Raw genomic sequence first — 26,750 nt, 5'->3', positions numbered from 1 at the left:
CAAAAATGTAATAGTTTATGAGAGTAAATGTATGTATCCGGTATCCGAGGATGTGGTCGAGCTGAGTTCATGAACACTGTAATCATTCTGAAATAAAATACATAGAATGTGAAATAGAACGATGCTTTTACCTGGGGAATGATAGTACTGCGACATACATTAAGGCAATTACCAACGTCAACATTATCTTATTATGCGCTTTATTGTCGTCAGCTATAAAATGATCAAGTTTGGGAAAAATCAAACTTCAAAACAGAAATGTCATTTAATCCGAATTCAGTAATGAAAGGTTAAAATGTTAGATTTTTATTTGACTGAATTTGTCAAATGGCAATTTTCAAATACATGTAACTGTGTTTCTTTTGCCTGTTAAAAAAAGACTATATATTGTTTTTTTACCGGATTCTACACCAGTATAGCATTAACTACTAACTTCTGTTGAAAAACAAATAGCAGACGAAGAGCATGGGATGTTTTGACGACGACCATATCGGAACTCGGAGGCACCGATACGAGGTCCGGTAAACTAATGTTATTGAGATCTCAAGACCGAATGCTGACCAAGTCCGGCAACCTTTGCTTTCTAGCCACAGAGCCTTGTAAACCATGTTGACATAATTATGTATGGCACAATGATATTCAAAGATTATATCACCAGTGAAGGACATATTTCAGTAATAAGACAATGAAAAAGTACAATTACCTCGAATATACTTCTTCTTGAATTTATATCTTGGTCGTTGTCAATGAATTCCTTAAATAGAAGAAACTGATGTTTCATTTATTGAATTACTGATCATAAGTTTTACCATACAAATACTGATAATAGGCTGTTTTAATCTGAGCTCGATGACAACTACAGGATTTACATATGGCAGCCGACAAATCAGTCAGCACGTATTTTCAAAGTTTCCCTAAAGCTAATGAATGCCTTGTCCAGATTGAAAGATGGTCGAGTCCATTAAAAATATTTAACGGATAAGGATAATATGAAATAATAAGAATTAAATAAAATTTCAAACTTCCATTATAAACATCTGAAGTATTTCAGAACTTAAGTTTCGCCTATGGCAGAACAACCTCATTAGTTTTATATTTTCAGGTTAACAATGGCTACAGAGCTAGTTAAGAATTATTACAGCTACTTTGCCTACTAGGTTATAAAATGATAAAATAACACAGAATAAGTGACATACAACCTTCTTTACTTCCAAGTAAGAAGCTAAAATCTAAACACGGTAAAAGCTAAAATCTAACACGCGGAGAAATTAAGTGTTTAGCATCATTTATATTTATTCTGACTACTGATGTGACCAAACATAATCTTGAATTTAAGACAAATTAATGGAACAAATATATTACCTACCGGAACAGTAATTGGGAATTTTTTCATTTTATTTTTCACTTTTACAATGCCACATATTACACAGATAAAGCAGACGACGATACATGAACTCGCTACAACTACCACAATTAATGAAGAATGATTTCGTTTTGCTCCTGAAAAGAAACGAATTTCTAGAAATTCAACATTTTAGATCCATACACACAAAACAAGATAATTTGATAAAACATTACGGTACTTGATAATGTAGCTACATGTATATTTGCTTGATCATTTACTTGAATTCTGTAAAAGGTCTAAATCTATCGACAGCTGTAAAACTTAAATACGGTGATAATTGCAAACTCGCTTTTGTTTGAGTCTGTTCATGATCTATGTATCCTGCACCGAATTAAACTGTATTCAATCTTTAGCAAAAACAATATTTTAATCATTTTCCAAAAGGGTCAGAATAACAATGTTTGATTAATTAAAATGTACAATTTACACGCTAAAAATAAAATTTAGAAATATTTGAAGTGCGACATAGATAGTTAAGGTAATGCAACGAACAATAAATCATTGAAAGTGAAGTCCGTCAATTTTACAAGGAATACGTTTGATATTTGCACGGAAACTTGCGAAATTTACCGAACTTGCACGATCTATTTGATGGTTGCATTACCCGGAAATAAATACGTGTGTGTTCACCTGCTGGTTTACCAATGATACAACTATTTTGACCACGGTGATCCATGAACAAACCTTCACTTTGCACGCATACCATGTAACTAACACTGCTGTCAAGGTCGCTGATTCTAATGTTATTTCTTTCGCCGGTCACATATTTTACAACCGCTTTATCTATCATAAAAACACACAATCGTATACATGTATATTTATAAATAGTTTGCTTCTTATCAACAAAACTTCAAACCTTTTTTAAATTGAAAAAAGGCCTGTACTATCATTAAAATTCTAATGTTGCTGACTTATGTTTACTTTTCAAAAGACTATTGAGGCTTATATAGTATAAACTACCCTTTTTACCGACCATGCTTGAAAGTTAAGACCCTGTCAACTTGATATAAGTAAGCACTAGTCTTTACCTTGACATAGATTGTTTAGTTTAACTTTACAGATAGTGATGATGAACTGGTTTATATATGGACGAGGTGGTTGACTTTCACAAGGTAAATTATCCCAGTAAATCACTATAGATCCAGGTGGCGAAGACTTGTGGGACTCCAACCTTAAACCAACAGGAGGCCGTAAATCTGAAAGGTTGAACACATGAATTCTGTTATTGCTTGCTTGCCACAATGACCGTATTACAGGTCCTGTTAGTGCATTGAATGAATGAATGAATGAATGAATGAATTAATTAATTAATTAATGAATAAATAAATAAATAAATAAATAAATAAATAAATAAATAAATAAATAAATAAATAAATAAATAAAGTCTACTGCATTATTTATAAGAAGAGGTAAGTAATACCTTCGGCTTGTGTATACAGGCACTTCGACCATTTAATGCCGGTTTCAACATGCCCAATCCCAAACCGATATCTGCGTGGCACGGGTCCGTCCTGATTTAGAACATAGCCAAAGGACGACTCTTCTGATATATTGGTCCAGTTTATCGGAGACTTTTGTTTGAAAAAGAAAATTTATCAGTAAAGAAATGTGTCATGTGATATCAGACAAGAATTTCCTGGATTAGGATTGGTTTTTACAAAACTAGTACAGTAATTATTATCAATTCTAATCTTCAGTTACATAATTAAAATAAGGTTGAGTTAGCTATATTATATTTTTAATCCTGCCAAGATGATAATAATTTCTATAACCATGCATCTATTTGTGACGTCCTTATAACACCAGAACACACGTAAATCACTTGACCGGTTGATACCAGTTTGCGGGTTCATGAGCCAATATACAAGGAAACTGTTGTTTGCGATAACTGGTACCACATCTTGGATTATGTCTTCATTACCTAGAAATAAAAACACCTATGTTTTTGAAATATTTCTAAACATCAACACAGCATGGAATACAACTTATTGTTGCCCTCCACTAAATGACAAGATTTGATAATAGTTTTGGCGGATGAATGATTGAATGGAAGTGATTGTTACTTCCACTGCTTTAGTATGAGCTGTATATTTAGAATATAGAAGCATATCGTCCGGGAGGACATGTTCCTAGCAAGTGTTGTGAAAGGCATTTTGCTTTAACACGATATAGTGTTGTATATTTGGTTTTACCGTCATATTTGAAAGCCCTTTGTAGTCATTTTTAACTAAGATAATTCATTTAAAGATTATGTGTTGCAAGAGAGGAAAGTACATATTTTAATTAAACATCTTTTATTAGATGTGCTACAGATAATGTATTGTGGTAATGTATACTTTTTAGTATAACTAGTTCAAAATGTCGGCATGTACATAGTTTATATGGTGTATGATAGTTGGCGCCTTCAATAGCAGCCATATTAGGCTATTTCATTTTAGATCTCACTACGTATAAACACTAGTAACGGATTTGTACAATATACAGTTAGGTGTATTAACCTTTTTTATTTTTTGCACCGCAATAAGAAACAAACTTTTAACGCTGAAATACGATAAAGTCACACTAAATTGAACTACAAAGTACAAACGTATTAACATTTTTAACATATTCGTACGAATAACTAAAAAAGCGATGTCTTATACAAGCAATTGACAGATAAATATAAATCAAAGCACAGAAGGCGCTGAATTTGTTTAGGTCTCAGAATGTCAGAAAGGTGAAGGTTGTGAGATTATAAACCAATTTGTTTGTATAGTGTCACCAATGCTGTTTCCAGTGTTATAACTATAGTAAATTGGCTATAAGACTAATTGCAATACTGCTTCAATGTTTATTTGGCTTAAAAAATGAGCTGCCTGAACTGGGGTGTGAACTCCAGACCTCTCGCTTTCAAAGCGAGCGTATAAACCCCTCGACCACGGGGAGGTATGAGATAACAGCCTGAAGATTAGAATACATTTTAAATTAGAGTTTGTAACCCTTACTAATTTCGATATATTTTGTTCACGGTAAACCTGTTGTTTAACACTGAAGTTAATGGTCATGGAGCTGAATATAAGCATCTATATCTATAAAAATAACACAATATTAGAAATCTTCGACCAATCGGGAACTATTTTTTTCGTTACGAAAATTAACGTGCCTGTCATTTGACAATCTTTACGCAGTGATCTCCCCTTATTTTTTTCGGCGTTAATGTACATATGAATGTAAGTAACCGCTTCGAGGAGTTTGGACTACTTTCGGTATTTGCAACTAAGAACATCAGGGTCTGAAATTTCGCTACCATTATTAAAATTTTGTTTGGTCTGACGACCCAAACAAATAAAAACGGTTTCAATCATTTGTTTCTTCATTATCAAATAATCATTGGTTGAGTTCATGTGTTGTTTTAGAATAGATTTTGAAGTGAGCCACAATGTTTGTTACTTTGTGATTTTGTGTTTTGCATGCGACAGTTTTTTTTCCAAGAAATGGTTAGAAATATGTCAAAGTTTAGCAAAAGAGACTTCGGCGTACAGGTTTTATAGTACTGCTAGACCAGTTCGCTGAAGCCAATTCCGTATCAAAAGTCAACCAGAAATGTGACATATTTATGTCACGCTGTAATTCAATAAATTTGCGTTATCTGGACAAAAGCTATTTTAATACGGGTAGTTAACTTCAGTCTATTTTTTAACAAAGAATGTTTAATTGATAAAATAATGCCTCATAATGTTTATCAGTGCATTTATACTATTTGCCATTGCTGGCCTAATCTTCACGTGACTTGCAAGAATTTAGGTTCGGATACCCTTGCATGGTGACCCGTGACCCAAATCTAAATGCAATTTTTACTTGAAAACATGGTTTTGAAATTATGAATAACGATGTATTTATTCAATAACATACATTAATTGTATTTTTACTACCAAAAACATGTTAGATTCATATTGTTTTGAGTGATTATTCATGATTATTTTTGTATTCATTTACAATCGTCCAGTACTTAAAATAATGTATGTTCCGTTACTAAAAAAAGATGCTAGAATTCCCAAAACTTGAAGTCCCGCGAGATTTCATTTGAAAGCACAAACAATCTAACAAATAGTTTGGTACACGATGTCATTGAAGTTTTATTAAAAAAAAAACGTGAATTGATTAAAAATTGATTTGTTCACCAAATGGTATTTTTATTTGACCAAATTTGATTATTTGATAGTTATTTATGTACTGCACATGAACGGTCGTCTTTGCTAATAGGGTTGACACATAACTTGACTGTCGCACAACGTCAATATGAAGTTAAGGAAGCTAGAACTAGTCAAAGTTGTGATGAAGTATCATGCAGTTCAAACTGTGGGAAACATAAGGTCATCGATAATGGCCGCGTACATGACTTAAACATTATTTGCTATTGTTTGTTATTTCTTTTAATATTTCAATAATGAACATATACCATGTTCTAGTAAAATATTTTCAGACTCCAGTGGCATATAATTTTATTGTAGGTCTTTTATTTTTCCTTTTATGCTTGCAGATGTTTCTCCTATGCGGCAATATTTGGATGAAAAATATGCCTCAACATTGTGTCACAACTTATGCAAGCTTACAGGGAAAAGTACAATAAATATTTACTATAATAAAGGGAAATATTATAGATATGACACTCTTACCTTCGTTGAACTGTGGTATAAATAATGACGAATATAGAGAAGAAGCTCCGACAGATGTCGCTGCTCTTAGTCTGATGTCATATCCCGAGTCACATGTTAGTGTAGCTAAATTATTATAATTGTCACCAGGAACTGATAGTGAAGTCACGTGTCTGTTTGAAGTAGTCGTGTTGATAAATATGTCCAACATAAAATGTGTTATAATGCCTTGTTTTAAGTCACTTGACACATCCTGTATAATTTTATAAAAAGATCACATACAATAGTCATGTTTTATTTATTTATGATAATTATATGAGATATCTTGAAAAGTACCTGTAGTTCTTTGAAATACAAAATAAGTGTCCGACAAACTGTTATGACTCAGACAAGTCAAGAAGATACATTCAAGCTGCACGCCTCCAAAATATTTTTAAAAAATCAAAATGTAAGTGTAGGTTACCTTTTTGTTTAACTCAAAATATTTTACATTTAATATATATTTTTTTTAATTTTCGTGAAAATTAACATAAATATGGGAGCTTCTCGGATGGACAAATTAATTTCTCATGTGAAAATATTCTGATGATCCATATTCTAGTGCTTCACATCTATGCACGCTCTAAGAACCATTGCAGTCAACATTCTGGTATGGAGAGTGTGCTCTTTTATAAAAAAAAACAGGTTCCAAAACATTAAATGTCTCACAGCTTTCCGGAGAAGTCGCTGTTTGCGTCATATTAACATCGTTGTTATAATAACTCTTCAATCGTAAACTCCTTTACAGGTCTGTACTAACAAGTGGTAGAGCACAAGAACTCAAAGTGAAAGATAAAATGCAATACTGAAAGCACTAAAAAAAAACTTCACTATATACCGGTTTTATTACGTTGTGCTGAGTAACATAGACAACATACCTTCCAATAAATCCGGATAACTCGAATATTTTCATCAGTACATTTATTTTGAACCTCGCTAAAGCATCCTGTTGTAACACCAGGTACACCAGCAGGTACTATACAAATAATAATACTACTTGTTGATACATTGTACACAAAATGTAACTCATAACTGAGTTATACTATTTTATAATATACGTATAATATAATAATATACACGCATATAATTAGCAACACTAATTGACTCTAGCCATTTCATTTTAAAATGTTTATATTATAAAGATCACTTTATCTGTCAAATATTTAAATATTTCACATGGAAAATAATTTATAAGGGTACAAAAGGCAAAGGTGTTCATTTATGTACATATCTAATATTACAAATGAAACTATTGTTCTTTGAGTAATTTTTTCATCCTTGACTAGTCACACATCAAGTTGAAATAAATCTTGTTATCAAACCTATAACTTAAGAACATGTTGTCACACATAAAGTTCTAATTAATCTTGTTATCGAACCTTTAACTTAAGAACATGTTGTCTGGCATAAAGTTTAAATAAATCTTGTTATCAAACCTATAACTTAAGAAGATGTTGTCACACATAAAATTCAAATTAATCTTGTTATCGAATCTATATTTTAAGAACATGTTGTCACACATAGAATTCTAATTAATCTTGTTATCGAACCTATAACATAAGAACATGTTGTCACGCATAAAGTTCAAATTAATCTTGTTATCGAACCTATAACTTAAGATTCCAGTATGCAATGCAAGTTGGAAAACAAATAAAAATCAGCATGGTTTGGGGTTAACTTTTTGTTTACTGACGTATTGATCGGTATATGTAATGTAAAAGTTTCGAGTCTTGTTTGGTAAGTTATGTAGAAAAAAAACAAAACACACACTGACAGAACAACATGCCAGATAGAGAGGTGATCCAATGAGAGTGAGCTACTTTAAAGGGTTACCCCGGCTTTTAAAATGCTTATTAACGTAAGATATTGCTTCTTTAAAGTGATGCTGTACTTCAGATATCTGGATTTCTTAGATTGTTCCTATTTTAATAGCTCAGAAATTCCCAAAACGATATGAAAAAAAAAATACCTTGCAAACGACACTAACAATCAATGCATATTACAAATAAACAAAAATAGCCCTTACTGCGTTTGTCATGCAGTAGATAAATGCAACAAAATCAGTCATAAATCGCACGTATCATGTGAAATATTACTTGAATCTTTTAACCTATCTTTCTGGGTACATTTTTAGTCTGATTTTCTTAAAATATATTAGCCCCATTTGGAGGCGTGCAGCTTTAAATTCACATCTACACTTTTGGTAGGAAGACCTCAGGCACCGGTCCTATACCAATTAATTTAGAAAGTGAGAAATTCGATTATTGCGACCTAGTGCCTGTTGAAAAACAAACACATCTTTTTAGTATGCTGTATATCGCATCGCCTCTTGCATTCTTTTGAATTCAATTGGACAACTCGGTGCTTATTCAGTTTTTTTAATCACGAGAGCTCGCAACAGAGTTGGGTAGTTTACGCTTCACTAGAGCGATTTTAACAAGGGAGGGACTATAACTTCCTTACTGTAAAAGATTAATTGCGCACCTGTATTTTAAAAACTATTATTTGTCAAGCGTTATATCATTAAAGGGGAAAATGAACTTATTTAAAGACATTACACAGTCACTTAGCTCGTCCAAACATTGTATTAAAATCAATTTCATGTCTAAGAAGTGAGTGATTAAAGAGCCGCCTTTAATTTTTTTACACACAATTTATACACAGTCGACCTATTACATGTGAGTTAATTTATCAACTTCGAAAACAAATCATGCACAATGATATTTTATGTGACATTTGAAAAACAAAATGAACTATATACACCTTTGATACGAAAAAGTACGGTAATAAATTATTACACTACATTGTATTAAAATAATTTCAATTAAATTATGACGAAGACGACACTTTGCTTAAAACTTTAATTTATTTATTTCTTAAAAAGAAACAAATTAAGTTAAAAGTCAACTAACATGTTCAATAAATTTGTCAAAAATAATGTATTTATTTATGTACATGTATTTCAAAACGACTCAGTAGTCTAATTTGAGAGTCATCGTCGGATACCCAAAGTTGATTAACAAGTAATCAAATAGTAAATATTAATGGTTCGCCGATGATTTGAGATATAATTTGATAAAGATTGGATTGTGCTATTTCAACGCAATATAAGTCTATTAATGCATATCTGTCGCCAAAAGAGGATGTTGTCTTCTTGTTTATAAAATAAAACATAAACATAAACGTAAACGTAGGAACTATATAAATATGTTATATTGACAGTTTATTGGCGTTTTATACATTTCTTTACACTATACTGGGATCCTACATATTACCGAACAAAATATGTTGTTTTTTCGCTGTAAATTTTATTTAAAATAATAAAAAAGTATGACATTTTACCCAAATAATTTTGGGTTCTTAATATACGTAAACATTCCTTTATCAAACATAAAATCAAACATGTGTCTTTAAAGTAGGGCATTAAAAGAGGAAAAAATCGTGTAGACAACTCAATTTACCGGACATTGTGTTTCAAAATTATTTGAAGTCTTAAATTGAAATTAAGCAAGGAAACTACGACTATTGAATGGCAATGTTAAGATACTGGAAAAACCCAGTATGTCACTAAAATAGACACGACAGCCATGCTTGTTACGAAGAGGCCAATATAGGGGTGTAATTGAAATTAACACTATTAACTCAATTAACGTATTGATTCTTCATGATCCTTAAACGTATGACACATTTTGATATTCAAATGGAATTCTGTTCTTTCTCATACAGTTTCCTTTTGGTCATCATGTAGCATGTTGCTAAAGCCATAAAGTCTATTTTTTGTACATTTCATGTAGAGTTTCCTCCCATGGGCGTAACCCGTTTCCTTATATGTTTTTTAATTTTGCATTTCTTTGTAAAAGACAACAACGAGATATTGTTTGAACGAAATTTTAAATTACTTTTTATCATTAAAATATGTTAAGATTGTCTCCTGAGGTAACGTTTAGAAGAATTAAAAGTAAAACCTATCTAAAAAAACCCATTAAGGGCCTCCATATTCGGTCCTGCGCAGAACAAATTATTCCCCCGCATGACCAGGTCATAGAATAACTAGTAAACAAAACGGCATGTTAGTAAATAAAGAACTGAATCAACAATATTTGCCTGAGAGTGGTTTTGTTGTTATTTCCTTTAAAAAAGAAAGTGTATTTACGATTCAGAACGGATGATTTTTTAATCGAAGCAAAAAATAAAGCCTTATTTGACAGGCATAGATTTTGTCTGGTAAACTGATTGTCCGGTAAACATGTAAGATCCCAGTAAGGTTATTTAAGAGCAACACAATTTTGGGATATGCATTCAATTTGCTTCCTTTTTTGAAGGTGCGACTCGTAATTGTGACTCACCACTGACAAATAATCGTCAAGTAACTTAAGCATCCAACTTGACATTTTAGACACAAAGCAACTTAATGTTTAGCCGCTCATTGAAGTTCAAGATATATACTGGACGTATTTTGTGTTTGCCTACTATGTTATAGTAAATTCTTACACGATCCGCATTTTTCCCCATTGAACATAGAAGAACTGAAAATGTGTGTTATTATACAATTATTGACTAGTGAGCCATTGAATATGATGTGATATTCACCGGCAGATGACATATTGACCGAGGCGATAGCCGAGGTCAATATGACTTTCTGCCGGTGAATATCACATCATATTCAATGGCTCACTAGTCAATAATTGTTTTATTATATGAATAGGCTAAGAAATAAAAAAATCACGAAAAGTACAACCTTATAATATACATGTACAAATTTTGCCTCGTTGAAGCGCGGGAAAAAAGACGCACGTGTTAGGCGTGCAACGACTTCGCGAACGCTGCGCATACAAAAGTAATTCAAGTTTATACTCATTATTGCGGCGTAGCCTTTAAGTAAAATGGTAATGTATTGATATTTTAATCGAGAAATATGCCATAAAGAACAAAAAGCATCAATTATTTTTTAAGTAACACGCGTATTTAACAGTCTACGGTGTATGATCATTGAATATGAGTCTCAATCTATTTTTAGACTGGGAAAATCCAATTCAGCCAGTGAATATGATACTTCACCCAGTAAATATGATTTTATAAAAAGTTCTGTTGACTACTGTTTGGACCAATGAGATTGCAGCTATATTTAGATCATATAATAATATGCAATAAAATCACAGTTTGACGTTCTACATTGAGACATGTGAAGTAATCATTATACACGTGACATAACGCGCTGAAAATAAGTACGGGAACAAATCAGGCGCAATTTAGGTTCATATCAGGCACGGCAGCATTTATGTGTTGATGTCGTGTTAGAATCGAAATAATATATCAAAATCGGTAGTTTTATCGCTTTATAACATCACTGTTTGTCGTTCGGATGCGCATCATTATATCACTCGGGCTACGCCCTCGTGATGTAATTCCTCGCATCCGAACTCCAAACAGTGATGTTTTTGAGCGATAAAATCACTGTTTGGGAAATATCATTTCTTAAATAAATGGACGTAAATATAATTGTGTTATAATAGAAAATTCTTGATAACAAGACATCTAAGGTTTGTCATAATTGTTTAATAATCAATGTGGTCAATCTCATAATCATATACAGAATTCAATTCATTAAAAAAATTTGAAATCATCTGTTCAGAAAAATTGTACATGTAGAAAGCTATTGCGACCAAGGCCAAAGGAGCAGACAACAAAGCAAAGCGTTTGAAAAATCTCGTCCAGTTTCCTTTTTTAGATTTCCTATCATTTTCTGCCGTTTTCCTGTGACTGAATCTTGATGTGCATTGATTCGCCCCGCCATGACCTGGAAGAAAAAAAACAAAAACAACGATAAACAAATTAATTATAATTGTTAGATAGATGAGCACTCTTCTCCAAAATGCACTCACTGTAAATGGTGCAAGTTTAAGTAAGTTTTATGCTAAAACAGAATAAATGGGGATATAAAATGAATTTCTGAGATTTTTGTTTCTAGGACTTGTCATTTTTGGCATCAATAGCATCAGTGCCTTCTTCACAATTATTATTTATAACTATGAAGGACACTGAAGTAATTTCAAACAATGATTTAACTCTGTGCATGCCTTCTGTGATTAACTATACATTGCTCTATATCTATCTATCATTACGAGTGTACGGAACCCAACTTACCGAATCTTCTTCTATGTGCTAATATGTTTCTAGCTAATCTTTTTTTCGCTTTTACTCTTGTTCCTTCCGCTGAAATTGAACACAATATCACGTGACATCTGGGGCCTTCTTTACAGACAGTAAATTTTATTTCAGTGCAATTCTGTTTTAATTCAAAACGGAATAAACATCTGTTATATTGAATTCGCCAAGAATGTAACAAAGTAAGGTGATCTCCATAGAATTATGTCTGGGGAGTCATTACTTTCGGGGGGGGGGGTCATTTAACTTTGTGAAAATAAGGATTGAAACATTTTCTTTAATAGTAGCGTGCTTTTAAATGCTTAAAGATCAGTGGTGCCAATTTTAATATTTGATTATGTAGAAAATAACTCATGTAAGTTTATTTTTCATAACTTACATAAGCGTAAAATTATCAGTTATTGCTTACAAAGTTTCGAATCACAAAGTTTTAACAAAAGTGATGTACATATACATTGTATCTCTAAGTAAAATATTGATTGTTCATGATAACGATATACATTTTATCTAAATGGCTTAAAGGTAGGTACCTTCAAAGTTGCAGGTTCGAATCCTCAATGCAATAACTGTGGTAAACTTTATAAAGATAAGAACATACTAGAATGGTATGGGAACATTTGAGATATTAGAAATATATATCGTATAAGGAAATAGTTTACCTTCTCGAATGATAATTCTTTCTCCATTGAACGTGCACTCGATTTGGACGGGTTCCACGCCAATAAAAGCTCTATGTACTTGTATTGTTTCACTTTCAACTACAGTAGATGTCCTTGACCTAATCACAACGTACTTAAAATGTATAGGCGTATTCTTCTGAACCCTGTTTTGTAATATAAAGAAACTATTTTTGTGTTTTCTATTATTATTTTGAAATTTGAGCACAATTTAAAGGTTGTAAGACATTTATGCAAAGACATGCGAAACCAAGTACGAGTAATTAATATAATTACATTTCGCATTTTAATTACTTATGTATTATCAAAAGTTAGAGCTTCCTTTCTGAATAATGCACCTTATTTTAGTAAAAGTTGAATGTTTATATATAGCTGCATTGGTTTTGTACACTAATACGTGTGTATATATCATGTATAGTGAGTAGACAGGCAGACGCGTTGATAAATTGATGTCAGAATATGGACTTTAGAAGGTTGAGTGGATTGATAAGTAAATGTCATGCCTATAATCTGAAATGAATACCGTGTGAATTGGTAATGTATGAATTGTAATCTATAGTACTTCTCAAAGAAGTATTAAATGTTCAGTCGTATGGACTAAAGACAAATAGTTTAACTGAAAAGTTCGTTAATATATTGTAATGATGTCATTTATTTAAAAAAGGACAATACCATTTTTCTAGGACCCAGCTGTCAAAGCAGATTGGTTTACATCTCTGTATTCTGGAAAATTTATTAACAGTTGAATCTAGAATGGATACACCAACAACATAGTCCCTGGGATACTCAGAATATGCTGATAGGGACTTCCGTACTTTCAAATGAACGCAAACTAATTTTGTAGAATCAATCTAAAATTAATGGAAGAAAAATAAAGATTTCATAAAACAAAGTTCTGAATGCTAACTTGATTGTGAAACATTTCTTTACAAAATGATATAATGATAGAAACGTATTAGATATTTATCCTTTTTTTATTAATTGTTGTATAACAAGAAAAAAAAATGATAAAATTATATAATGCTAACATTTTCGATACAATAAAACTTGAGTGTAAACCATAGATAAGTTATAAATAATTTTGACTAACCTTTATGTCCATTTCCCCACAAACACTTAAAAATGCTGTACGTCAAACATTTCTAGGTTTCGGCTCTATCGGCATGTATCATAGCAAAAACGTTTAAACGACGTCATTATTATAACGTAATAACGTCACTACGTCATTTAAAGAAACACACAAAGGAAAAGCGAAATAAACGTAGACTTAACTTGCAATAACTTCAACTAGCGTGTTGTGTTTACTTGTCAAAATCAGTACCGGATTTCAATCAATCTCTGATACTATGTAACCGTATAAGTCTTGCTCTTTTCTACATACACATGTGAAGACAATTAGCAACAATTTTAACCTAGAATAATTGTCTACATACATTAATATTCATACATGTATATCATAATAAAGGTTTGAACGACCGTTATCAACTTAATACCCAGTTCCGTGTAAATAGAATGCGCATGCGTGAGGTATTACTTCCCTTGTTGTATATAAACATTTATTTGCTATTTAAAAATAATACCATCTTCAGGAGTTGTAAACATTGAGAATGTCCCGTCACTGTAATGCCCTCTTATCATTTTCTGCCAGTCACAAAACTTTGTCTGTACATTAAATATATAGGTGGTATATGGGTGAAGATCACATACAATTCTACTTGTATTGCACGATGTTTCTATAGTTATGTTGCCATGGTTTACTACCTAAACATTGAAAGTTATCAAGCATCTATTTAATATTACATGTAAATAATATTCAATAACAATTCAACATTGTATTTTAAGTTTGCTATCTTCGTTTAAAACATAATTATATTAATTGAATTTGTAATGTGCTCCAAAATTAACAAATAACTTCCTATGCATAAATTATTAGAAAAATGTAATTTTAGAAAAAAAGATCATCCAGAATGTTTGTGTCGAGTCAAGTGCAGCTTTAAAAGGAACACGAGTTTAGCACAGAAATGGCGGATGTACAGGTCAAAGTCAAAATAACTTTAGATTTTGCCATAATTGTTACAGGTCTCGTGCATAATCAAACGTTCATGTGACTCAAGCAGAAAATCTGTAAATATCCTTTGGAAAGTATCTTGAATGTTCAAATGATAAAAAAGAGTGGGTAATTTTTTTTATTTTAAGTTGTTATATTTCCAGAATAAAACTCTTATTAAGATATTATGTTGTAGAAATGTTAAAAGGCTACATCATATAGATTTTAAAAAATGTGTATTATTCAAAGTGTCCACAGAGACACAAAAACAGACAGACAGACAGACAGAAGAAAAGACATATATGTTGACCAAGGCGGGAGGGGGTCGTTGAAGAAACATAAAGTATATTGTAAAGAATCTAAATGCCATGAACTTAGCTTACCATCACTGATTCTGTATCATTTTTTCTATAGGAAATTTGATAATACTTGTCATCAAAATCTGAACATTTTGATCTCTCCTCATACCACCATGTCATATTTATGCACGTGCTGTTTATAGCTTCTAATAACACTTTGTCGACAGAGGGCGCTTTTACTTTAAAGATAAAAGAAACATGCTTATAATTGCACATAATAATGATAATATCTTTAATTGCACATAATAATGATAATATCTTTAATTACACATAATAATGATAAAATCTTTATTTAAAGAAGGTATACAATAACAATCATATATAAATATAATATAACATGCCTCAATCGAAATTAAAGTAGAACAAGTGTATGTAAAACTATTGATTTCTATAACAAAAATGACTTCTTTTCATTTAAAATAATACAGTGTACCGCAAAATTGTCTAATTAACAGAACAATAGTAAGATCTTTATAAAGAGATTGTGCGCTCTTTATCGTTTCTAGTGTACGGAAAATCAAAAACAGTATCTAACATTTTCCGCAATATCCACACTATACAAATTGTTGTTTGAACGATTTCAAAATGCTTACGAATTCTCGATGCCAATATGGAATCGAAAAAAATGACATTTAATTCTCGTAATTGTGACCCCAAGAAATCAAAACACTTGAAGTGTTGTTAGCAACAAGCCAAAAGAATTTATGCCAAGAAATAATCATACAAACATAGGATATTTGTTTTTGTGTAAGATGAAATTTTATTTCGTCGCATGAGTTTCAAAAACAGTTCACGAGATTAAATAAGATAACATCTTACTAAAAAAAACATTTTATTTTTTTGCTTAAATACACGTAATCAAGGGCTGCAGACTGCAGGGCTGTGGAATTTTCTGATCTTTGCAATCTAAATCGTACTGTATATCTGTATGTATTTTCCGGTATAAGTTTATTTTTATATACTATAATTCATCTTGCAGGGCACCGAGTTGCAGCGACAGCGTTTAGATTTTTTGGTATAACAGTTCGAGTTTGATACATACGGAATTTTGCAAGACCAGAGTTTCTAATTTGCATTATGAAATCATTTATGTACATTTTTATGACAGCAACACTTTATCCTTGTGTATCGTGGCTAATTACTTAAGAAAGAATGTTAAAATCACTAAAAAGACACTTAAAACAATTCTAAAAAAAGTTGCCTTAACTGAGATTTGAACCCCAGTCCTCTCACTTCCTTAACGAGCGTGTTACCCCAGGACCATGCGGAAGTTATAAAAAAAATGTTTGAGGCAAAACAGATGATTCTAAATGTAGAATTTCATCCTCATTAATTTCAAGATATTTCTTTCACAGTAAACCTGTTGTTTAACACTGATATGTAAATAATTTAACGAAAATCTTCACGCCCAAACAGTACGACATGTATATAATATTGCAATGATTTCTTCAATTAAAAAATTCTGTTTTCCCTACAGGTAGTCTGTATTTTAAGCTACAGTCTCACTTAAATCCCAGCAGAGCCCCGACAGAGCCCCGGTAGACGGCCGCGGTGATCCGGGAACGACCGGGGTACGACCGGGAACAACCGGGGTACATCCGTAACTCTGCCGGCAACGTCCGGGATGATCCGAGAACATCCGGTATTCGACCCCGAATGGAATAAAATATTTAATATTACCGGGGTGGTCCAGGATGATCCGGGAAGTATAGCTTTGCCGGCTCCATCCTTACCTCTGCCGGGAACGACCGGGGAAGCCCCGTAGCCCCGTAGCTGTGCCGGCACAAACCGATGATGATCCGGGGTATGATATAGCCGGTAGAGCTACGGTAGAGCCCCGGTGAATGCTGGCAGTGCCCCGGTGAACGCCGGCAGAGCCCCGGAGGATGCCGGCAGAGCCCCGGAGGATGCCGGCAGAGCCCCGGAGGATGACGATGGGGCTACGGTTGATACCGGTAGAGCCATGGCAGTGCCCGGTTCATTTCAAAAGAATGAGACAATTTGCGATGATTGCACTTGTTTGTCTTAAAACCCTTCCCATTTCCCTTCTATCCAGTCTTGCATAAGGATTTTTCAGAAAATCATCATGAATTACTATTCTGGAACAAAAGATATTATATTTAATAAAAATTATGTATCAATGTAATCATGTTCACTCGTTTTTAATCCACCGGGGCTCTGTCTGGATCGTCCTGGGCTCTGCTGGGGCTCTGCCTTGATTGACTGTGGCTCTAGCTGGGTCAACCGGGGCTCTTCCGGTGTCATTCGGGAACGACCAGGGAAGCACCGGCATGAACCGTAGCTTCACCTGGGCTCTGCCTTGATAACCCGTAGCGCATCCTGGGTGGTTAGTTGGGAATTACGTAGTGCTGCCGGGGTAAGTGTGACTGCAACAATAATTTCACCCCGGATCATCCCGGATCATCCCGGTAACTTACCGGGATGGTCCTGGGCTCTGCCAGGAGTAAGTGAGACCGCAGCTTAAGACGAATTTAGCAAAAAACATAAGATTGTAGCTAAAGGGTAAGATTGAAAATTAACTCAATTATTATTAAGGAGCATTGAGAGTATCTCGGAACATATATTTGGATCTCATGTATTTTATTAACACGGATATCACGAGACACAGTATCACACCTCGTGAGATATCACGAGACACAGTATCACACCTCGTGAGATATCACGAGACACAGTATCACACCTCGTGAGATATTATCATAGTAGATCCCACTCGAGACAGGGACAAGTTCTAAACCATGATTCTACTTTTATTTCTGTATTCTACCAAAGGTACTTGACATTCTATCAATAATTAAAAAAATATAAGCAAATAACGGCAAACAACCCTTCTTCACTATAAATAAACACTCCTTGAGTTTATTTATTATAGAGCTGGGGGCGTTTCAATAATTTCTTGTTTATTTGAATATTTTTCAATTTTTGATAGAATGTCAAGCTCCTGTTATTCTACCTATTTCATAAAATAATTTAATGTCGAACGTATAACCAAACAATATGATTTGTGCAGAATGTCGGTATTTGCTGTGCATTTTGGTAATTAGACTGATCAGATGAAATCATCCTAAACGGCCGAGTATAAAATAAATAAATTATTTGTTTAACTCATCTAAGCAATCCGGTTACTAGTAGCTCAATAAATAGAGCGTTGGACTGTGAATCGGGCGACCTTGGTTCGATTCCCGGACGGCGCAAGTCACTTTCATGAAATCTTTTCTAGGGTCATTCGCACAGTACCTCTGCTCTTGCATGTACAAAAATAATCGGTTCTGGTAAACTGCTTGACTGCCTCCAGGAACGATGCGGCGGCTGAACTATCCTAGGGTATATTCAATGTGACTAACTGCCGTGCTCCGGAGTGAAACCTACCACCACCATCACCACTTTAGCTTAACTATTTCCTATACAATTTGAATGACTAATTCATATTTAAGACATTAAAATTCTTGTTGGCTAGTAGAATCGAAGCACTGATCTTAAAGAGGTAAGTATTTACTTGGACATCGCCGAAATACTGCTGCAAATAGCGAAGTATACAAGTTTGCTTCTTCTTTTTCAGCTGGGGAAGATTTGTTTAATTATTCAAATGGGAAAAAATTAAGAACATTTTGGGTTTCTTGTTCATGTGATGTTAAATTCTCCATTATTCTGATTGGTTTCGGGCAGGCGGTGCACGGTAGAATTGGTCAATTTTTGTTAACTGTATATAGTGCCGCCCTAGAGCGACAATATCTTTTATTAACGCGTTAGCTGTTTCTAAATATTTTTTAACTTAACTAATCTAACAAGAGATGTATACCCGTTGATCAAGTTAAAAAAATCTTTAAAAAACATCTTTAAAAAAAAAAAAAAAAAAAAAAAAAAAAAAAAAAAAAGGAAAAATAAAGTAAATAATGTAGCTTACAACAATCGTCCGGATTTACTTCCCATTCTTTATTAAAAACCATGTGTTTAGTTTTCTTCTCGATAATTATTACGCTTAGACGAAAGTTTTCATTAAAACTCATCCCGGAACCGTAATTCCACGTACAGGATGTTAGTTCCATTTCCGGACACGAGCCTACATTAAATGAAACCTTTTAATTAAAAAGATTTAAACCCAGTGAGAAATTTTATCTTTTTAAAAAACTTTTTTTTAAAAGTTTTTTTCATGAAAAATAGAATAGTAAATAATAAATATTTTTAACATTATTGATAAACGGATACATGTGTATTACCAAGTAATATTAATGTCCATTTGTTCCCGTTTAGGAGCTTGGCGAGGAAGTGCCCAGTTTACAGTCAGACTTGTTGGCGATATCCAGTTCTGATATGTCATAACGCATGTGACGTCATCACTCACCGTACCTTCTGTAAATAAATAGAGGATATTGAATGAGTGTAAGTTCAATACAGAATTTATTGCACGAGTTGAATAAAAATGATATTTTTCGAGCCTTTGGCGAGCATAACATTATTTTATTCAACGAGTGCAATAAATTCAGTAGTGAACTTATACGAATTTAATATTCTATTTATCACACACCCAAAATAAAGACCGTTTAAAGTGAAATAAGAGTCATTTTTCATTGACGCGCCTTAAGTATAACGATAACATTTAGCGCGTCTTTACACTATGTTTGTATAACGCTAATGACGTCACGTCAAAATATATGCACGGCCGTGCAATACCATATTTACGGAGTCGCAAAATCGGCACGGGTGTGTGATAAACGATATTAATGTAAGGAGAGACTAACGAAAAATGTTTCATTTGCGAAAGTAAAAAAAAAACGATTGTGACTCTGCAGCTCTTCCGTAAATTACAACTATCTTCACGGTAAAATTTAATTTCCGTGTATTGTGATTGAAAATAAAGAGCGCCTGTCAAGGTTAATATCATACATTTATGTAATTTACTTTTACGTGGGCTAAACGGCTATTTGTAATAAAAAAATGAAATAGCGAAAAATATTAAAGTTTCAACATAAGAATGTTATATCTTTATTATAGAATGTAAAATGATTTCAAGTTAAGTGGGACTAGCAATTTGAAAAAAAAATCTTAATATTAGTTTGTAAAATCTAAATAATTACAATATATTACTTTATTATATCAGCCGTTATAAAGCATAATTTAGCGTCTAGGTTTTTGTCAATACGTTTATTTTCTTCCCTTTTTATGTTACTATTGACATGTAAACCGCTTGCATTGTTCACTTAAGTACGTAAGATATACAGGCATGAAATACACGACTGAGAAAATAATACATAATAATAATTCAAGCTATATCAATTTGCAAAGTAACAGCATGGGTAGTGTTAACGAATGTATAGGATTTTATGGTGGCTGACTTGTGCCATATTGTATTAAAAATCGTTGCGCGGAGCGACAAGCGTACACACGAAAATACGACAAAGTGACGATTCTGTCATACTTTCGCTCCTCGGGGTGCAAGGCGAAAACATTTTAATGCGAAAGTACGACATGGCACAAATCAGCCACCATAAAATCCTATACATTCGTTAATTTTTTTTTTTTGTATTTATAAACAAAAACTCATGGCCCTTAAGGGTATAAAAGTGAACAATCAAACAATACAAAAAATAATAATACAAACATGGCATAGAAGTAAATAAGTAAATAAAGAAGATGACTTAGTGAAATTTCAGTATTATTGCTTTAACAAAAATGGCTGGATTAATAAAGTATTTCTGTTGTCGCTACACATTAGAGCCTGAAAATTTAGAATAATAGGAAACCTTGAATAATAATAACTGATACACTTGTGTCTTTCATGAGTAAAATAACTACATTTAAAAATATAGTGAAATTCATCACCTATTTCTTACACAACCCGTGTTACTTCGCAAATTGATATATCCCGCCTAAGTTGTGGACAAGAAGATATTATATTCTATAGGTAAAAACCGACAAAAACGTGGCGGATGGCTTTTTTATTTCTTTTTTTGTTGTTGTTATCCTGTGGATTCTGATTGACGCCGTTCTTGGACATTAACAAGATTTGACCGTTCTTAGGAACGGTCAGATCTTGTTAATGTCCAAGAACGGCGACAATTACCATTGTGGTATTGACATAAAACGCTTAAGGCAGTACAAATGAAACACGTGTATTTTAGCAGTATCCCTTCGAAGAAGAAAACGAAATGGGGAAAAACATTTACACTGCAATTATTCTGACAAGTAAATGGCCTACCTATTCGACCATATATATGTGCAAATATGCTAAAAACCGACACAAATATCCATGATGATGATAATGATGATGATGTCATTGTTGATGACAACGCATGTTTATGACTTGTTCAATATATACACAGATTGTCATCTTCAACGCCGGCACTCCCACCGAATTGTCTGAAATAAACGGAATACTTGAGCTCTCATTTAAGGTTATTTATTTTACTTTCGAATATGTATCATATACATTAATATAAAAACTACTTTTAATATTAATTGCAAATTATAACTAGTGCCAAGAGTTAAAGATACACTATGCTCATCCTTGGATAATAGATTTAATTCACAGAAATTTATCAAAATCAGCGAAATTCTTACTGAATATGTCTATGTTGGAATAAAAGAATGAATAAACTATGTGTGGGAAGCTGCATTCCCTATTATAGATCAAGTAAAGTTAGCCTTTTCAACAAAAAAAGAACAAAAAAGAAGAAGAAAAAAAAAGAAAAAAGAAGAAGATAATATGATAGTTTATTCATACTGTGACTATATCTGTATAGTGTGTAGCATTTTAAACATGACATATCTAGTTTGTTTGAAGTCAAACATGTTTACTTTATACATGTATTTACAAAGAGACTGTGTAGCAATTATCAATATTTTCTAATATCAAATTCGAGCAAAATATACCTTTAAATATAAATCAATCATTAATTATACTAAGTTATATAGAGGATATTGACAAGCTGTATCATATGGGAGACATACCCAATCTCCATTTCTTCACTTACATGCTTTATTTTAATATGAGGGACGACCATGTCCGAGTTGTTAAGATCGTCGACTTCAAACCACTTTATCTCACCTCTATCGGTTTGAATCCAAAATAATGCACGATGGGCACCCGAGGTCTTTCTCCACCAGTAAAACTTGAATGTCGCCATGCGACCTTTACTGTACTGGTACGAAATACAGTAAAAGTTATATAAACATTAAAAAAAATGATATGAGGTGTTTGCAAGATCGATACATATATTTACGCCGTAATGTATTTTACGTCAGCTTGTTACGTCTTACCGCGCCACTGACGTTTAACTGTATGCATATTTTACAGAGCCAATATAGATGGCACTGCCTACACACTGCCTTCGAATTCATGTATTTACTTCCACTTAAAGTAACAATTCACATGGGATGTTACAAAGTTTACATTTACTCTTCCTTACGTTCCATAAATTAAAGAAACTGATCAACGGAAAATAGCAATAGAAATTTCATGAAAAATACAACAGTATTATTTTGTACCTATTGTTTTCCTGATCCCTTTCTTATTCCTTCCGTTTAAAGTTGTTTAACACAAATAAAAAAAATCAGACTGAAATTTTTACTTTTGTTAAAAAATTTTATGGTCGTTCTTTATCCATTCAAAAAACGACAATACAGGGGTATAGTAATTTCAAGCTATTTTATGAAAAATATATCTATAATTACAGTGACCTTGTTCGGACTTGTTCAATTTTGAATTTTCAATACATTACTAAAAAAGAAAATAAACCGAGTTAAAATATTCTTAAATTTGAGGGTCTCTTTAAACTTGGTAGTAATTGGTAGTAGTTGGAGAAATCTTTTCAATGTATCGGACTACACAATTAAGCGGTACATCGATTTTATAATGTGATCTTTTACTTCAACTTATCATTTTGACATTTAGATAACTACAGTGTAACCTGTTGAGGACGGCCCTCTGTATAGCAATAACCTCTTTACAACAACAGTATCAATGTGATAACCTCTCTAGAGTATCACCTATCAACAACAACCAAAATATTTGTCTTCCTAACGTTGTTGTCCTGCAGTAGTTGTACTGTATATGATTACGAGTAAATGTACAAAGTTATTTGAATTGCCACACGAGAAATAGTAAAGACTATCTTAGAGCAGATAAGTAGAACAATAATTAACAGTTATATATGTGCTAATAAAAACGACATTTCCCGCCTTTCTCCAAGTTGATCTCGTCTGGTTTAGACTATGGAGATACCAAATGTAATAAAAATAATGTTAATTCTCGATTTATTTCTTAAATGCTTTCACACATGCGTAATCGTATATACACTTTTTTGCATTTTGGCAAATAAAGGAAATTGAATCATATATCGAATATCTAAACATATTTTACATGAAACTATTGCAGTTTAGATTGTTTTGTCTTATCATCCATGAACTAGGGCAGAAATTATTTTACTATAATCTCATATTGGAGGAATCTTTATTTTAGTCATCACAAAACAGAATATTTTAGCACATGTTTTCACATTAAAGTATTTTCATTATGTTTTTTACTGGCAATCTTGCTAAGCTTTATACTAAATTTTTTTTCCGATTTTATATATACAATGTAGTTTGTCGTTCTACTTTTTTGTTCGCGGCTTTGATTGATAAAAAACGTGTTTGGCTGTACTTCTATCGGGAGAAAGAAAGTGCATTTATTACGATGCTTTCTCATTTATATGATCTTCATTTGTTTATTTTATCATTCAGATATCTAACGTAAACTGGTAAATAAACGATTTTAACATATCCTGACAGTATATGTGTGCTTTATATTATTAAATCTTGTACTATTTGTTAAGATGTTATTTGGTTGGAGCTCTCTACATTGTCGGCTGTTGTAGTCATTGTATAGCTCCATACGAACCTGAACCTGAGGGCGCTTCCGTCGCAAAAAATGATAAATAAACCTTTATTTCCTCAAATCATATAAAACCATTTAAATGTAGCAATAATGGAAAATGCACTTAAAAAGTTAAAACAATGATGAAATTCTAACAAATCTCAATTATAGATAAAGATAGGATATAAACTAAAAAAATAAATAATCAAAGATGCGTTTTAATTAGATGCCTTACCAAATATTATTATCAAGTATTAATTTTTATGAGCATATTTTATAATGATTTGAGAGCACGATTTATTATAAGTTTCTGCTTGATGGAACAATTAACTTGTCATATTTGAATATTGATATATAACTTCACGCATGACATATATGTTAAATATACAGCAAACATTATTTCCCTGTATCATAGTTATAGTGATTGTTTACGACAACAAAATTGTCTTTTAATGAAGTTTCATCTTGTTTCCACTTCCTGGTGGGTTTTTGTTAAAAGTTAAAACAGACATGCGCTTTTACAATATATATCATGTTGTTTTATTTTATATTATATTTTTATATTGGTATACCAATTCTTTACTAAAAATTTACCTAACTTGGTTACTGTACATGTTATTTCCCGCAAATCCTCTTTCGGGTAAAACATCTCAGATCGAATATGTAACATGTGTGTGTAAAATTGACGTGTGCCTGATTTGATATGTTCAAAAGTCAATTGTCACATATGGTGTGATATAAAATAATGGAACTACAAATTAAAATATATCCAGAAACATCATCAGTATCGCCAAATTAACGTTATCCTGCAAAACTAAACGAGCCGCGTCACGACAAAACCAACATAGTGCGTTTGCGATCAGCATGGATCCAGACCATCGCTGAAGGTCGCTTAATTGAGCCGCGTCACGACAAAACCAACATAAAGGGTTTGCGACCAGCATGGATCCAGACCAGCCTGCGCATCCGCGCAGTCTGATCAGGCTTGCTGTTCGCTATCAGTTACTCTACTTGTAATAGGGTTGGTAAGCGAACAGCATGGACCCTGATCAGACTGCGCGGATGCACAGGCTGGTCTGGATCCATGCTGGTCGCAAACCGATTATGTTGGTTTTGTCGTGACGCGGCTCAATTAAGCGACCATCATCATTAAATGTCACATCCTACTGCCGGAAATTAAATGCAATGTTTACCCGAGACAAATAATGTCAAACGAGGAATAAGTCGAGGAGTAAGTCGAAGGTAAGACGAGGGTAAGTCGAGGGTAACATTTTTGTTAAGTGTGAACTGTTTGTTCTATCACCGCCAGTGGGATTATTATACTGAACAGATACAAATTAATATCAAAGATATACATCGCAAAAAAATGATAACTTGTTGGCACCTGGTATACCTATATAGTAAATAAATCACGTGAGGTATAATGGTATGAATCATTGTTATATAGCAATGAACTTTTCTTATCAACATCATCATCAATGTTCATTATAATTATTTCAATTATCAAGATAACAATAATCATGATTATAAGAAGCAGCATCATAACGACCGACCATCATGACTCATCATCATCATTGTGACCACCACTTCGACAGGTCATTCTAAGTACCAAAGATGCTTAGTTGACCTTCCATAACTCGGGAGAATGTGGTTCTACAAAGGATACAAAGGATAATTTTGACAGATACCAGGTTGTTGTTGTCGTCTGCTCCTGCTATCAGCTACATATAGAAGATCAGGATTTGAGGAAAGATCAACATGACAAAGAGGTCTCTGATGAGGTAACAGATACGGACCGATGTAACGAAGTAAAGTGACTCCTACAGAATTAGGACTTCCTGATCTTTAACTTTTAAAGAATACGGACTCTCCGACCATAATATTATGACCTCCCCGAAATTAAATGACCCTCGCGAAGTATAGTGACCCCCGTAAATTAAAAAGGTAACCACTATTATTGTTGTCCTTTTTTAAGAAAGGTAACTCCTTTCAAAATATACGTTAACTTAACGACGATTAGTTAAAAGGAGGAAGTAGAAGCTCTGACATTTCCTTTATTAATTAAATAATTACTTGATCTTAAAGCTGGTTATTTTATTTCTTAAATCCAGCAGCTATAACTGGAATGATCTTTGCAGGCGAATTCTTTTTTGTTAAGTTTGGCCTTTGTTGGCTGATTTTACTTCAGAAGCATGGGAGTATATTTACTTCTTGTCTTTACTTTGTACAACATCTAATGCAACAATAACAACAACACACGTATAAGTTATACGTTTTATATAATAAATTGATAAAATTCCACAACAGAAATGGGGGCTTATATCTTTAAATATTTTAAGTGGAGGTGTCTGTTCCCATGCAGGTATCATAGAAAATGGGTCATTTTTTTGTTTACATTAATGACAGGGGTGCCATTATTCTATTTCGTTACAACGGACAAAATTTCGAATAAGCCGACAGACGGACAAAACGATTACGTTAGGTTTGCAATAATCACTCTCCCGTGATTACATTAACAGTTTTAAATAATGTGGTACTGGTACACTGCATCG

The 26,750-nt window shown here is 32.9% G+C and overlaps 2 protein-coding genes across 2 annotated transcripts; both read right to left on the bottom strand.

The window, feature by feature from the left end:
- Position 1: 1 nt before the first annotated feature.
- LOC132715167 (uncharacterized) lies at positions 2–22,958 on the bottom strand. The gene is made up of 15 exons (XM_060698146.1): positions 22,830–22,958; positions 21,541–21,701; positions 19,559–19,694; positions 19,249–19,418; positions 15,351–15,505; positions 14,501–14,681; positions 6,957–7,054; positions 6,061–6,292; positions 3,178–3,326; positions 2,826–2,976; positions 2,434–2,601; positions 2,036–2,188; positions 1,367–1,500; positions 704–754; positions 2–87 (listed from the first exon to the last, which is right to left on the bottom strand). Exons 2-15 carry the CDS (start codon positions 21,617–21,619, stop codon positions 16–18), a joined length of 1,929 nt encoding a protein of 642 aa, XP_060554129.1. The 5' UTR covers positions 21,620–21,701; positions 22,830–22,958; the 3' UTR covers positions 2–15.
- LOC132715168 (uncharacterized) lies at positions 11,615–14,204 on the bottom strand. Its single transcript, XM_060698147.1, has 5 exons — positions 14,011–14,204; positions 13,593–13,771; positions 12,903–13,066; positions 12,223–12,291; positions 11,615–11,875 (listed from the first exon to the last, which is right to left on the bottom strand). Exons 1-5 carry the CDS (start codon positions 14,020–14,022, stop codon positions 11,634–11,636), a joined length of 666 nt encoding a protein of 221 aa, XP_060554130.1. The 5' UTR covers positions 14,023–14,204; the 3' UTR covers positions 11,615–11,633.
- Positions 22,959–26,750: the final 3,792 nt, after the last annotated feature.

The sequence above is a fragment of the Ruditapes philippinarum genome, unplaced genomic scaffold (assembly GCF_026571515.1).
Source record: "Ruditapes philippinarum isolate M1 unplaced genomic scaffold, ASM2657151v2 ctg1371_1_1_1_1, whole genome shotgun sequence".
NCBI lineage: Eukaryota > Metazoa > Mollusca > Bivalvia > Venerida > Veneridae > Ruditapes > Ruditapes philippinarum.
The sequence above is the reverse complement of the archived record's forward strand: the minus strand, read 5'-3'. Positions and strand labels throughout refer to the sequence as shown.